Below are 16,172 nucleotides of genomic sequence, written 5' to 3' on the forward strand. Positions count from 1 at the left end.
ACAAATCTGAGAGCAGGAAGCAACAGGTGCAGTTTAATGTCCAATGTAACAACAACTGCCTCAAGTAAACACCAAACTTTGTCAGTATGGCCAACAAGTGACTGACCTGTGAGTACACATCTTCAGACATTCACAGTGAATTCATTCTGAAGTGGTGAACCCCTTCAGTGACCAATGGAGGGCATAAAATGTCTGATGAGAGGACAACAATTTAGTTAGAGCTGTCAGTCTGTTTTCCTACATATAGTCACTATACAAGACTTCTTAATATGTAGTCCATATAGTGCCTTTCAGTAGTGCTAATCCAGGAGGACCAAATGCCTGTCCTACTTAACAGGTGACATTCAATGAGTCACAGGAGTCACTTCAATTGTTGGGCTGTGAATCAACAGTGACCCCTGCTGGTCAGATTGGTATTTGTAAGTCTGAGGTGTCACCGCCCCTCATTATAACACACACACCTGATTGAATACTTAAACCCAATAATAATGGAGACCCTGACAGCAACACTCGCCCCACATTCTCATCCACAAATTCAGTTACAGAGGTGCATATATCAGTGAAATTCTTTTTTTTTTTTTATTATTATTATACTTTAGTGGTTTTCACATACCCCTTGGGGTCAGAGCACAGGGTCATCCCCTGGAGCAATTGAAGGTTGCTCAAGGGCCCAGCAGAGTAGCATCTCTTTTGGCAGTAACGGGGATTCGAACCGGCAACCTTCGGGATACCAGTGCAGAGCCACCACTCCACCTGAAAGCAAAACTACAAATACTTAGAGGACCTGAGCTACTGGGGACATCAGGTGACCAGTGGAGGGTACTGGTCAGTGGTCACATGGTGTCAGACGGCTGATTGTTACACTGCAGTGAAGACCAAGACAAAACCCTGGATAGAGGGGCTCAGTGAAGGAGGTGTTGAACCTGTGCAGGAGGGTCATTGTGTGTGAGATGCTATAAAATGACAGAGAGCCAGCAGACCAGTCCAGATACACACCTATTCTGGGACTGTAGGGGCCACTGATTACAGTCTCTTTGATATTGTGACACACAAAGCACTGGGAATGAGACCACTGCAAACTCCAGGACTTCTTGTTGTTTCCAAGGAGGCACTCCCTGCCCTTTCCTTTCCTGTTCACTCCTTTATATGCAACTCCAATCATCACACAGTGTCCACTGCACTCCACCTCCCAGTAACAGCGAGTCCCAGTCAGAGCCTCTGTGCACAGAACTTGAGGCCAGAAGTCAAATCTGTCAGGATGATCAGGATATGTAGCCACCTTCTCCTCACCTGTCACCTTCTTGTTCCCTTCAGACAGAAGGAGGACTCTGTGTGCCGTGTTGATGTCCAGTGTGAGGGGACAGAAGTCTGAAAGGAGAGAAAAGAAAATGAGTGAAGAAATCTGGGAGTGTGTAACGGGACTGGGGGCGGAGCACAACACAGACAATTAACAAGAACCAATCAGGAGCTGCGCTGACCAGACACTAATAGTAAAGAGCTCATCTGATTGGACAGAATCTGTGGGAATTAAAAATAAAATTAGAAAATGATGACAACAGACAACAAAGTGAAACACAGGAAGGTCAGATATTTGTAAATCATCTGAATCATCGGAAATTTTGATAAACGCCATAAGATCACAGTCAACATCAGACTGTCTCTGCTGGCTTTTTTAAAATGACAATTTTTATTGTCAGAGTCCAACTGTTTTATTTAAAATCAATTCACAACCACACACATTTTTTCAATAAAAGCTGCAAATCAGCATTTCCTATTTTTTTTAGAAATATATCTATCTATCTAGATATGTTGCAGTGCCTTTCACATCTTTGTAATTTTCTCTATCTTTCTGTGTCTATTGTTTTTCCTATCATTTATTATTATCTTTATACCAATATGCCATTGTTTCCTTTGTCCAATTGTAGCCCAGGCAGGTTAAGTGACTTGCTCAGGTCACACAATGGTGTCAGTAGTGGGATTTGAACCCACAACCTCTGGGTTTGAAGTCCAAAGTCTTCACCACCACACCACATTGCATTCCTCCTTTATCTATTATATAGCGCCTTTCATGTATATCTGTCTATTATAGTGTCTTTCACGTCTGTCTACTATATTTGTCTTTAACTCCTTTTCCTATTTAGTATTTTCTATCTCAATGTTATGTCTTCCAATTTTTTATTTTATTGCACTTCTCATCTTTCTCTTATACAGTATAGTGCCTTTCATATTTTTGTGTCATATTCTGTCTTTCTCTTTGCTCTCTCCATCTATCACATCATTTCTTTCTCATTTCTTACAGTATATAGTGACTTTAATATCTCTATATTATATAGTGCCTTTCACGTCTGTCTCTCTACTGTTTCTATCACTGACCTGCCCCCGTAGTTTTTGTCCCCTTTCACTTTTTAAACGCAAATCCCACTTTTCAGTCAAATAAGTGTAAACTGACCCCAGTGACTGTCACCCGCCATTCTTATTCGACACAGCAGACTCTTTCTTTGTATTTTCGACTTCACAGATAATTTGAAACAATAAATCAAATTCCTATGGCTCACACAAAGTGATTCAGACCCTCACCTCATGTTTGGTTGCTGCCCACCCGGCCCACTCTTTTTGACTTCTGATGGCCTTTTTCTCCCAGCTGTGATGTTCAGCTCTTTCCATGGATGTTGACTTGGATTCAGTTCAGGGCTCATAGCAGACACATCACAACATTCCAATGTCTTCTTTACCGCCATTCATGGTGCTTTTTGCTTTGTTGTCCTTTGATCTTGGAGGTCCACCCGAGTCTCTCTTGATGTTTTCTTGTTTTTTCTCCTCCATTTAAACTCTCTTCCTATTCAATTTAAGGTCAGCTTTGCTCTTGTGGTCTCATCAGGGAGGTGGGCTACAGTCCTGCGGACCTTCAAATATCTTCAGAATATTAGCAGCTGTGCTCACTGGAACATGAAGCTCTTTGAGGTGGTCTTTTAATCTTCACCTTGACCACCCTTGGTTGCAACCTTCTTCATCTCCTCCTCTTCTCTTGTCCTCATTCAGTGTGAGGCACACAATGACACAACACAGCAAAGTGAGGACTTGACTGAAGACCCCGGTGACACTCATCAGAGGAATCAGTCATCTTGAAATGTCATGACCAGGGGTGGGAAAACCTTTTGGCTCAGCAGCCACAATGACTTTTAAAATTTGACAGACGGGCCGGGCCAGCACTAGATGCATACATGTCAAACATAAACATAAAAAAGGCATTACAGTGTTAATATTCACTTTTAGTGGGAACTGTGTTGTTGATCACCCTTATTTGCCATGGCATCGAAGTCTGGTGTAAGTTTTGTTGTGGCGATTCTCAGAACAGATCTGAGGTGCTCATCGCTCAACTGGAATCTGTGGGGTGCTGTGTTGGTGTTCATCACACTAAAAGTCTGTTCACACACTTACGTAGAGTCAAACAACACCATCATCCTCTGTGCGATCTTCTGGATGTTTGGAAATGTGGCTGCGCTTAATGAAGCATAAAATTCATCCAGTTTAAGAGAGTTGAACTTCTCCTTTAAGACGGTGTCACATTGGAGATCAATCAGTTCAAACTGCAACTTCTGTGGTGTCGTTTCAGGGTCCTGTGTGAAGGGACAAGACACCAGCTGAAGTGACTTGTAAATTTTTCCAAAATCAGAGAACCGACGGCAGAATTCTCCATGCAGGTTGTCCAGTGATTTCCTGTCTTTTTTCACAAGTTGAGGGGCCTCTTTCAGCGTAGCCAGTGTGAGTAAATGAGTGAATGAGTTGTTTGACATTTGCTTAGAGAATAAAGCTAGCTTGGTTTTGAAGGCTCTGACGTTTGTGTACATTTTATGCACAAACTGGTCTTTCCCTTGTAGCTTCACGTTCAGCTCATTCATGTGTGTCAGTATGTCCACAGCAAAAGCTAAATCACAAAGCCAATCTGCGTCACTCAGTTCAGGAAAATCGTCAGCTTTCTCAAGTCGCTCCAAAAATAAGATAATCTCCTGTTTATGTCGACGAGTGTGGGATTTCACTTTCCCCAAACATAACCAGCGGACATTGGAGTGGTAAAGCAAGTCCTGGTGATCAGCATCAATTTCTTCAATAAACTTAAACTGACGATGCTGAAGTCCCCTAATAAAGTTAACGAGTTTTACAACTGGCTTCACTACGTAGTCAAGCTGCAATACGGATTTACAAAGTGCTTCCTGGTGGATTAGGCAGTGTAAGAAAATGACCTCCTGCTCAGGGTTGTCCTCCTTCACCCTTTCCTGGATTCTTTTGAGCAACCCAATGTTTTTTCCAGTCAGATTTGGCGACCCATCTTTGTTAACGTTGGCGAGCGTACTCCAAGGTAGCTTGTGCCTATTGATGACCCCCGACACGCTGTCATACAAGTCCACTCCCCGCGTTTTCCCCTTTAGGGATTCCATGGCCAAAAACTCCTCCGTTATCTCAAAATTGTCATTAATCCCTCTGATAAAAATTAAAAGCTGAGCGGTGTCCTTTATGTCATTACTTTCGTCCAGTGCCAAGGAATATAATGTCAATGACTCCGCTTTTTTGTTTAACTTGCTAGCTAAGTCTTCGTCCGTCTATTAGCTCAACACAGCAAGTCACTGTCCTGCATGATAAGCTCATTCTTTCAAATTTGTTTTTGCTCTCAGGACACAAGATACCTGCTGTGTCTACCATGCACTCTTTGAGAAACTCCCCTTCGGAGAAATGCTTGCTGGTCTTTGCTAATTTGAATGCCAGCACATAACTTGCCTTTGTGCTTGATTCTAGGATGGTAGTTTGTCGGATAAAGGCGTTTTGCTGAGCCTGCAAACGAGCTGCCAACCTCTGAGCGGTAGCCGTCCGTTCTTGCGTTGACTGGTTGTTAGCGTAATTAGCATGCTTGGTGGAAAAGTGACGGCTGATGTTGTATTCCTTTAAAACCACAACGGTTTCTTGGCAAATAAGACATGCAGCCTTTCACCGGACTTCAGCGAAAAAGTATTTAGTTGTCCATTCCTTATTAAACACTCGGCACTCGTTGTCGACTTTTCTTTTCTTTGGCCCACTCATTGTTGCAGATGGGTTCAGAGCTGTAGCAGAGTAATAATAGAGAGTAACCCGGGCTCCGCAAAATCAAGTCAATGTATTACTTCGCCTAATGCGCCACCTGGTGGAACGCCATGCATTACAGGACAAGGTCAAATGAATGCAGTCATAATTATGATATGCTTTGATTTGAGCAATTATGTACCAATCTTCGGCGGGCCGGATTAAAAAGACCAACGGGCTGGATGTGGCCCACAGGTCCTAGTTTGCCCACCCCTGGTCATAACAGTCCAGTGAGGTCTTTGAACTTCTAAGGACCCCCAATAATTTTCTCTGCCATTTCGATTTCTTTTAATGTTTAAAATTTGTGAAGTCGAGAACTCAAAGCAAAGTGTCTGCTCTGTGGAGTAAAGAATGGAGGATGACGAGGACTTTTGTCAGCTTTAACTTATTTCACATACAATTGTGCTTCATTTTTAAACTAATACTGTGTCTGTATATACAGCTGTGTGAATAAGTAAGTTCACCCCATGAGGTGTATTATATTTTCTTTTCCTTTTTACTATTTTTGGACACATCAAGACTCGGGTTCAACAGACGGCTTTGGTGATTCACTGCCTGAGTCTCTCTATCCCATAATGCACCAGTCACAGGACCCCCATCACTCTCAGCCCTTCAGTCACACAACACTATTAAAACTGAAATAATTTTTATTGCGATGATCCATTCAGTCAAAGCACAAACTCACATTTTAAAAAGTCGTCTCTGCTCTGAGGTTCAGGAGGCTGGAGGGCAAAAACTGGAGCTTCATGAGCTGAAAATAAAAAGAAAAGAGAAGAAGAATGGAAACTCTGAAGGGTCGCAGTGTGTAATATTAGTTAAATTCTTAAACACATTTTATATTTTACCTACAGTTAAAATAGAACAAATATGAAGTACGTACAACAATCTATGCAAACACATCGTTAAAACTGAAACATTTTTCGTGTTTTAGTAACAATTGACAGAATGTAGACATAAAGTGTATAATGTCTACATTCTGTCAATTATTACTAAAACATGAAAAACGTTTCTGTTTTAACAATGTGTTTACATGGATTGTTTTAGACACAGAACACACATGAAATGCATGTGTTCCAAATAACAATATAGTATTTATAAAAGGTGTCATTTTGCGTGACATCTCACTCTATACAACTATAAGCAAATGACACCCAGGTAAACAGACTTGAGCTGAGAAAACTGTGCGGTGGTGGGGGGATATAATAGTAAGCTGCTTGCTGCTTATCGACACTTTTACAGGACAAAAGATGCTGGCAGAGAGGTGTGAAGGGATTTAAGGTGGAACGGATCTATGAGTTTTTTTGTAGGCTTTGGTAATTCTTGTGTTAAACACAGCTGATTATGTAGAGAGTTTGTTATCACTCAGCTAGTCAGGGTGAAAGGCACTATATAATAAAAAATACTTAATAGCAAAGGATGAGAGATCAATGTTAAACAGCAGGCATTCTTCAGTGTCCTCTTATTGTCACTCTGGTCCTTCTAATGGCCTTCAATACCAAACACAATGTCACCAGACACTGTACCTGATGGAGTCCTTGTCATGATGACCCACTGGCTGATCTTCTCCAGACTCTTTTTCAGACCTGACAGCTCATTTCTCAAGTTCTCAGAAGAGAAATCAGTGGTGACAGTGAAGCTCAGCAAGTCTCCATCAGCAGGAAGGCCACAGTGAGATGAGAAAGTCTGCATCAGGAGAGAAGAGGGGACAAGATTTCAGAAAGGAGACATTAAAAAGTAAGTAATGCTGATAAGAGGGGGCTCATCTGAATTAAGGATCAGTGTGGTGGGCAGTCAACATGGGTTTAGATGGTGAGAACGCCTGTCATTGACTTGTTGGCTATTTATGAGAGAATATTTGGTGGAGTGTAGTGGAGCATCAGAGATTATCGACCTTAACTATTAATGAGCTTTTTACACAGGACTCCATGAGAAGTGAGTCAAGATAAGGAGGTTGAGGGTCAGGTGGGCCCAGAACTAACTTGGCACATAAAACAAGGCCTTGGGCTTATTATGGCTCTGAGTCAAACTTAGTTAAATGGAATGTAAAGACTAACACATGTATGCATATAGCTTTTCAGTATGATTATACAATTGAAGATCTGCAGCTCAGAAGTGTGACTTATGAGTAAACCCTGGGAGTCTTTGTGTCTTCATCACCATCATCAGCCACACAAAGTAGAGAAAGCTAGGGCAAGCTGGGTTATATAGTGCCTGCAATGTGTGGATCATAAATCATGAAGAGAATCTCCCTAACGTCTGCAAAACAAAGTTGACATCAGGACTATTGTGTGTGAGAGAAAAGGACATGAGAAGAACGAGAAACGAGACTGGACTGTGGGGCCTGAGCTGTGAGGAAATGCTGAAGGATTTGAATTTCATCAGTTTAAGGATGAAGACATAAGAAGGTGGCCTTGGAAAAGAGTTGGCATCATCCTTTATTAGATATCATCTTTTATGTTTCATAAAAAATCACTTTTTCACACAGACAGCTGTAGATTCATCTGTCTGTCATCTACATGAAGTAAACAACTTTGAGATATTTGTAAACAGAATCTTTGAAATGTTAAGGAAATATGAAAATACATTCTGTGCTGAGCTGAATGGCCTGTTCTTGTCATGTTGTACAAACTCCTCAAATATTTTAAATTTCCCTCTAAATGATCTCCGGTCCCACACACCCTAGTCTGACCAGGCTGCTTGTGAAGTGTCATTCTCACCTGTAGGAATTGGAGATGGTCCTTGGTCTCTGAAAGCTCCTTCAGCTCAGCTTCTCTCCTCTTCAGCTCCTCAATCTCTTTCTCAAGTTGCTCCATGACTCCTTCAGCCTTCTCCACTTCTCTCTTTTCTTGTTCTTTGATCCTCTCAGTCAGTTTCCTTTGGGCTTTCTCAATGCACCGTATCAAAGCAGTGAACCTCTTCTCATTTTCTTCCACATCTCTTTTCACAGACATCTGAATAAATAGGATAAATATTTAGAACTGACTCACCTAATGAAAATAACTAATCACAAGACACATTTGTTGATATTTTGATGCTGTGAAGGACAGTTTGAATCTGCTAAAGTGACTGGTGGTACTTTATTTGCAAAACGAAGATCATTTAGAGACCGCCACCCAGACAATATCCCCACCGCCTACCACTATGCCGGATAACTTCATAACTATGCTGATGCTCCTATTAAGGAAACTGCAGGACTTTATGGGATATGCAGTCATAAAAGCCATCCTTGTGAAGGATCTTGGGAGCCAATGGCCGGAGCTGCTGGGGCTCAGCTCTACTGTCTTGTGAGGACTCCATTTGACCTGGCAGTTTTACAAAGGTCTGCCTTTATAAAGGGCATATCCTGCTTCGCCTGGGGTTGAGTGGAGTAGTACAACACACACTGGGAATGAGGAAGAGGAAGAAGATGATGTATTTGTATAGAGGTGTAAACTTGTGTGTTGGAAGGTAATTGTGTGAAAATAAAAGTATTTCTGGACTGGAGACTTGTGTGTAATAGTTGTGTTCTAATTTGGGGTTTCAGATGTCACCATATCAGACCTGTGAGAAGGAGATATTAAACAAGAGGATCTAGGTATTGGTCAAAGAGATTCAGATTGTATTTCATTTGATGAACTATTGTCTTATTTACCCTCCACCATCTCCTTTTCATTGTAAAGCTCAGAGTTGTGAGGTTTTATTTCCATGTCTGATGTATTTCTGCTTCATTTATGAACTTTGCATTATTACTAATGAATTTGGAAATGTAATTATGACTCATACTTGTATGATGACACCTGGCTGTATGTTACTATGTGGGAAGTAAATGTGAGGTAAAAGGTGCTTGCTGTCCAGGATCATCAACCCCAAAGCTGGAGGTGTTCTGCTGTTTTTAGAACTTTGCACAGCTGGACAGTGACTCAGATAGCTCTGTGACAAAAGGCAGGGATGAGAAGCCCTAAAAGGTTACATCCTAACCAACCACTAGAATGAGGCAGAAATGATAATATGAGATTTATGTATTAGGGCAGTGTTTCTCAACGCTAAGTATTTGCGACCCGAGTTTTCATAACAGTTTTAACTGTAACGCCCTCCTAACGTTTTTTTGAAACCCTAATAAAATGTATTCCTATATTTTTTGCTGCTGATACACCGCTACAAGTTAAAAAATTTCCCTACGAATAGCGAAATTACGCCACATATGGCAACATTCGCACCCCACAGATAGAGAACTGCTGTATTAGGGAATTTAGATGAAACTTTAGTTCAAATACAGAGAGTCTCATATGGTGTTTTGCAGTTTGGGAAATGCAATGAAGTTCTGTTGTATGCAATGCAATGTGGAGAATCTCCCATGTTGGATGGATAGGCTCCTGAACAGGGCAGGGAAGGACGGATACAGTTGTCATTGTCAAATGTGTCCAGTTCTAAGTGAACAATTATAAGAGGTTGGATCAGACCACCAATTCTGCAGGACAATTTAAAGAGTTAGATACAAAGCTGAGGAGCAGTAGTGATATTGTGATCAGAAGTTCTGCCTGTGCCACAAACTAGTCTACATAAGACTGAGGAACGAAGAGATAGATAGATAGATAGATAGATAGATAGATAGATAGATAGATAGATAGATAGATAGATAGATAGATAGATAGATAGATAGACAGACAGACAGACAGATAGATAGATAGATAGATAGATAGATAGATAGATAGATAGATAGATAGATAGATAGATAGATAGATAGATAGATAGATAGATAGAACCTTTACAGAATAAAAGATTTATTCTTCACAAAGTAGTATTCCAAACACACAGACACTCCAAAGCAAACAAAATTTCAAAAAAGAATCTAAAGAGAGCAGTTTATTTTAAAAAAAATCACAGGTTAAGAAATCCAGAAAAATCACTAAAACATAAAGAACACAAGAACTCGACAAACTTGCAGAGCACATTCACAATGAAACTGTTGGAGTCCTTCAGGATTTATCTGGTGGAAGGGAAGCTCCTGGCAGTGAATGGCAGATGGTCCACCTCTTGGTGAGCCACACATAAACCACATGAAACCTAACAAAGGCAGCCTATAGACAAAATCAAATACAAATAATAATACAAATGCTTAACAAAATCAACATTAACATCAATTAATAAACAAAAAAGACATGAAATAAGACTTTGAACACCATCTAGGAGAAGGACGTCTGGCTGAAAAATGTCACGGTCAGCATGGGTGTAGAGAGGGGATTTCATGCATCACTAATAAGCAGGAAATCTAGGAGGAAGAAACAAAAGCAGATGAGCACAGAACCATAAACTGAAGTGAAAGTCAGTCTGTGAAGATGTCTCTCCTTCACTTCTACTTCAACTGTCACCTCTGTATCTGGATTGGACTACACAGTAATGAGTGACACATTGTATCCGTCTACTTTCTTTGAACTAAAGACACACCCACTGGTCTGGACTGGCTGCGTTTAGTACTTTAGTACACTAGATTGTGTTGGTCTGTTTAATGTGAGTATGTGCTAAATTAATTAGGTTGGATAAGTTTTGTCTCTCTGGGCACAGAAATGTGTGTGAAGAGTTCGGACTCTGTTGGATGAGAAATTTCTCATAAATGAATCCTGGCAGAACTGGGCATCAGAGAGTGTGCTACCTTGGACAGTCTGCCAGCTCATTACAGGGTCACACCCACACCAGTGATCGCAATGAGGCAATTTTTAGATTTCTGCCAATTAACCAAACTGAAATGTGAGGATGTGGGGAAGATCTGGAATAACTGGAGGAAACTTACTGAAATACTGGAAGAGGGATAAACTCCACATGAAAAGTGAGTGGAGGACAGTGGATCTGAGATTCAGCAAAGGCCACCACTGGACAACCTTACTGTCAGTCAGTCAGTCAGTCATTGTCCAACCCGCTATATTCTAACATAGGGTTATGGGGGTCTGCTGGAGCCAATCCCAGCCAACACAGGGTGCAAGGCAGGAACAAATCCCGGGCAGGGCACTAGCCCACTGCAGACCTTACTGTCCTTTATCATAAAATATTAAATTTTAACTAAAACATTTGGAGGTGTACATTATGTAAAGTCTGCACTCAGTCAAACAGTGGAGATCCTTAAGCTGTGGAGTCTAATAAAACTGAGAAATACCAGAATGAACAAGAGAAGACAATTGTGACCTCCAGAATAAATCAAGAATATGTCAGCTGTCCAAATGAGGCTTTGTACAAGAAAGAACAGACTCTCCAATCAGAATGTAACCTCTTGATAACAAAAGAACCTAAACAACTCATCTTTAAATGACATCATTACTGTGAACATGGACAAACTGTTAATAAGATTGTAACTCAACAATCCACAGGCAGGAAGTTTGAAATGCAATAATACAAATTACTAGTGTAAATGGAGATAAAGTAATGAAGCATAAAAAATAACTTACACATTTAGCAAGTATTATAAGTCTTTATATTCTACTCTGTTTAAAGAAGACAAAAGACAATCTGAGGAGTTCTTTGATGTAATAGAAATTCAGCTTTTATCAACATTTATCTAACTCTATATTTATTTTTCTAGTATCAGAATGTAGTTTAAGTTAATTTGTTTTGGTTTCAATAGATGTATTTTTCATATTTTGGATTCTTGTTTTCTTTTTTCACATCTTCGCACCCCCCTTTTTGTTACTTCGCGCCCCCACAGGTTTAGAACCACTGGACTATACAAAGACACAAAGTAGAAAGTGGCATGGTACTAGATAACCTTCAGCTTTATTACAGGTCAGCAAATATACAACTTATAAAGGCATGGAAATTGATAAAAATTGATGAATTTTCACCAGCTAATCTGCAATGCAAATAAATTCCTGCTATACTTCTTTATATGCCATGGTATGTGTCCAAGTAAATACAAATTATCATCAATATAGTAATATCTAGTCTTCCACACATGCTGTTGCTGCTCCTCCCTGCTAACAACACTTTCACAAAACTCGCTTTAATTCTACACTTTCTTACACTTGTTTTATTTCCTTTATTGTACATATAGCTTGTGGATGCAGCTGACTCGAATTGTATGGATTTGGTTAATATTTACAGATTTTATGGACTCTACTTTGACTGGGAACAAATTAACCTATGGATCACGGGACAAGACCTACGAACATTTCTTTGTACCTTGCGATCTAGGAGCAAGGGATAATTTGTTATTTGTTATTTGTTTGTTTGTTATTATATATATATTCTGGTCTTCTCCCGATTCATTTACAGTACTGTTCGGCTAAGAACTGATCTGATGTTCATACCCATTTGGCTGGTGGATCCAGGGTGATCACACCTGTAATACCCAGCGTTACTGTTTATGGCTGTATGCTGGAACTTCCAAATCCTCCTACCTCCTCCTGCTATGCTTTCTGCTGCTTTGCTATCAACGCTTATCTACGTTACCACACCCTCCTGTCCTACCGGCTTTACTGTGCTGTGCTGTGCTGCTTCTCCACTGCTATCAGATAAGTATTACTCATTGTCATGCTAAAATACTCTCATGACAAACTCCTTCTTATTAAACAGTTTGTCCAGAGCAAATGGTCTGAAAGGAACATTCTAAAAGATGCCGGGATTTTGCAGCACCTGAAATATGTACATCGTGGGTCAGGTCGCCGCCACCACCGGGCTGCAAATGAAAAGACCACTGGCAGCATTTGCTCAGGAATACACCATCCTTCTCATGGTTCTGGAAATAGAAGTGTCAGTGTGCCGAATTTACATTATGTGAAAATAAACTCCGATCACAGCTCTGTGCAAAAAGAAGCCTCACTTTGGTCTCATCGATTGCGAGAGATGGACGTCTGAAGTGCAGCTCCGTTAGCAGCAGTGTTATTTTTCATATTATCTGCTTATTATCCTGAGATATCCTGAATTTATCCAACTTGAGGGGCACTGCTACAGTATATGTAAGCATATATAAACATGGCCAACAAGAAAGGGGGTCCGAAAGAACCGAAAACTAAAGCTGCACCCAAGTTAAGATCAGCAAGCCCTTGTTCAAGATAAGGCCTTTCAGAGACTGACCTGGATCAGATGGGCGAAAGTACAGACTCCTCGGTACCACGGTCCGCTATATCGTCACCGGCTGAGAGCGAAATGAGGAGCGATTGTACAAGCGTGAGTGAAGCAGGTCTCGATAGCTTGCTGATTGGAGAAGATCACATGAAACAGGAACAGGCCTTGCAGTCCGCGGTTTCAATTACTCCACACGAGCCGGGAACAGCGGGGACACCGGCTACAATAGAGCCTGCCGCTTCACCTACGGTGCAAAAAAGCAGAATTGAACTGTCTGAACTGAAGGTGATGTTCGCTGAGCTCATGCAAGAGATAAAGAAAAGAGAGAAGGCAAATGAGAAGGCAAGGGTAAAGGCAAATGAGAAACTGCGATAGGAGCTGCAACAGGCAAATGAAAAGCTGCGATAGAAGCTACAACAGGAGCTGCAACAGATGTGGCAGCAGGTTAATAAAGTCTTTAAAGATATGCTGGTTAAAATTGAAGAGCACATTCAGGAAAACTCGGTTAAACTGAGCACGCTTGCTGATCAACTGGAGGATGTCAAGGAGACATTCAAGACTCGGACTGAAACAGCAGAAAATTTAGCTGCCAGTGCTGAAGGAAAAACAGAATCTGTGAGCTCCAATTGCAAAAAACTCGAAAAAACTCTGGCTGCTTTGGAAGATGGAAGCAGAAGGAATAATGTCAGGAATTGAAGGTCTGCCTGAGAATTGAGAAAGTCCAAACCCTGTGAAATTCGCAGCTTTTTTCTAAAATAATTGGGGAGGACTTTAAAGCAGATTCTGAGATAGCAGCGGCTTATCCATACGCGGATGAAATACTGTTAGACCTAGATCTTTTATTATTCGCTTTGAAAGATTATCATTTAAGCTAGAGGTGATGGCACTCCTCAGACACAAGCAAGAGATTATATATGAAAATAACCACATTCGTATCTTCCCTGATTTCTCTCCAGCAACAGCTACTAAAGAATCTATCTATCTATCTACTAAACGCGCAGCCTTCTACAACATTAAACAGCGGTTATGGCAAGCCAACATCAAATACAGCCTATTGTATCCTGTCAAACTGAAAGTGGAATTGCAGGGTCAATTGTATATCTTCGCTAGCACGGAAGAAGCGGAAATGGATTTAAGAAAGCTGATCCCGGGACTATTCTGATACATAATAGTGAGTCATGGCCGTTAATGATTAAGAAGGCAAGGATTAATAATCTACTGTCTGATCTATTTGTTTAAAATACGGATTTTTATCATTATATATTCTCATTATCACTCAGGCGCTATCTGTTTATGTTTTATTGTGCTTAATTACTTTTTCTTTTTTTTTTTTTTATCTAATTATTTTCTCTCTACCCTAAACAAGACTTTTCAACATCATACCCTTGGTTTATTGTTATTGCTATTATTGCATTAAGACTTATTATGCTTATTCTGGACCACTTTCTAACACCATTTCCCGGGTTTATTATCCGGGTGTATTATCTTAATACACTAAGATTGCTGAAGATTATATATATTTTAAGTGCACAATTTTTTTTCTATTGGTCATAGATATCTCTATTTTCTAACCCTAAGACGCCGCTGAATTGGGGCTTGTTTTGCTTTGGACGTGCTCTGTCTCTGGGTATGTCAGAGGACTGGGACTGTGTCAAGTGGGTTCTAGCCTCACGTGGGGAGGCAAAAAGGGAGGGTGGAGGGTTTTTTTTTTGGGGGGGGAGAAAGAGAGCAGGCTTAATCTATACCTAATCTATCTTTTTAATCTTTATAATTATAACTACCAATGTAATAATAGGCTGCATGGCAATAACTCTTGGGGAAATAGGAAATTAAGGCCGAAGCTGTCTCATTTCCAGTTAAGACTATAAAATGACATCAAAAACTCAGAATCAATGTCTCCATGAGGGGACAGTTAACTGCGTGAGCTGGAATGTTAAAGGCCTGAATCACGAATTAAAGAGAAAGAAAGTACTCTCTCACCTAACAGGTCTGAACGCTAAAATAGTATTTTTACAGGAGACCTGTTTACTAAGCAAGGATCAGTTCCGACTGCAAAAAGACTGGACTGGCCAAATGTTCCATTCTAGTTTTACAAAGAAAACTAGAGGTGTGGGAATTCTCATACATAGAACAGTACCATTTGTAGCATCAGATGTAGTATTGGATCCTGAAGGGAGATATGTGATGGTCATGGGAGACTTATCTAACTGTAAAATGATTTTGATAAATGCTTATACACCTAATGTTGATGATAAGGAATTTATACAAAATTTATTTGCATCCATTCCCAATCTGAACACTCATAAAATTATAATGGCTGGGGACTTTAATTGTGTTTTAAATCCACTCTTAGATAGGGCTTCTTCCACAGGGGGAACGGCATCTAACACCGCAAAGATAATTACAAAGTTTATAACTGATCACAACTTATCAGACCCCTGGAGGTTTTTAAACCCAAACTCTAGAACATATTCTTTCTACTCAACAGTACATCACTGCTACTCAAGGATTGATTATTTCTTTATAGATAATAACTTCTTGCTTATGATTAAATCTTGCAAATATGATGCTATTGTTATTTCTGACCATGCACCTATGATCTTGGAGCTAAAATTACTAAGCCCCATACACTCACCTTGCAGATGGCGTCTCAACCCGCTTCTATTAGCAGACGAGAATTGTACAGAATTTATATCCAAACAAATCAATTCCTTCCTAGAGACAAATACATCCTCAGAGATTTCTGCAGGAATACTCTGGGAAACTCTTAGGGTCTTCTTAAGAGGACAGATTATCTCATATCTTTCCGACAGAAATAAATTAGAAACCAAGAAAGTAGCAGAGATGAAAAGCAAAATTACTAGAATAGATGAAGAACATGCCAGACTAACAAGCAAGACTCTACATACGAGAAGGCAGGCTCTACATTCAGAATTAAACCTCTTGACAACTAAAGAAACTGAACAACTAATTTCTAAATCCAGACATCATTACTATGAACATGGAGAGAAAGCTAATAAGCTTTTAGC

General features: G+C 40.3%; 1 protein-coding gene across 1 annotated transcript in view; it reads right to left on the reverse strand.

Moving 5' to 3' along the window:
- Window positions 1–679: 679 nt before the first annotated feature.
- LOC120528415 (tripartite motif-containing protein 16-like) overlaps window positions 680–16,172 on the reverse strand; it is a 38,583-nt gene continuing 23,090 nt past the window's right edge. The window contains exons 3-6 of the mRNA XM_039752579.1: window positions 7,830–8,063; window positions 6,636–6,795; window positions 5,798–5,863; window positions 680–1,368 (exon numbers count right to left, since the gene is read on the reverse strand). Of these exons, the coding sequence (XP_039608513.1) occupies window positions 827–1,368; window positions 5,798–5,863; window positions 6,636–6,795; window positions 7,830–8,063 (1,002 nt within the window). The 3' untranslated portion in view covers window positions 680–826. The remainder of the gene's footprint in view (window positions 1,369–5,797; window positions 5,864–6,635; window positions 6,796–7,829; window positions 8,064–16,172) is intronic.

Source organism: Polypterus senegalus, chromosome 4 (assembly GCF_016835505.1).
Source record: "Polypterus senegalus isolate Bchr_013 chromosome 4, ASM1683550v1, whole genome shotgun sequence".
Lineage (NCBI taxonomy): Eukaryota > Metazoa > Chordata > Cladistia > Polypteriformes > Polypteridae > Polypterus > Polypterus senegalus.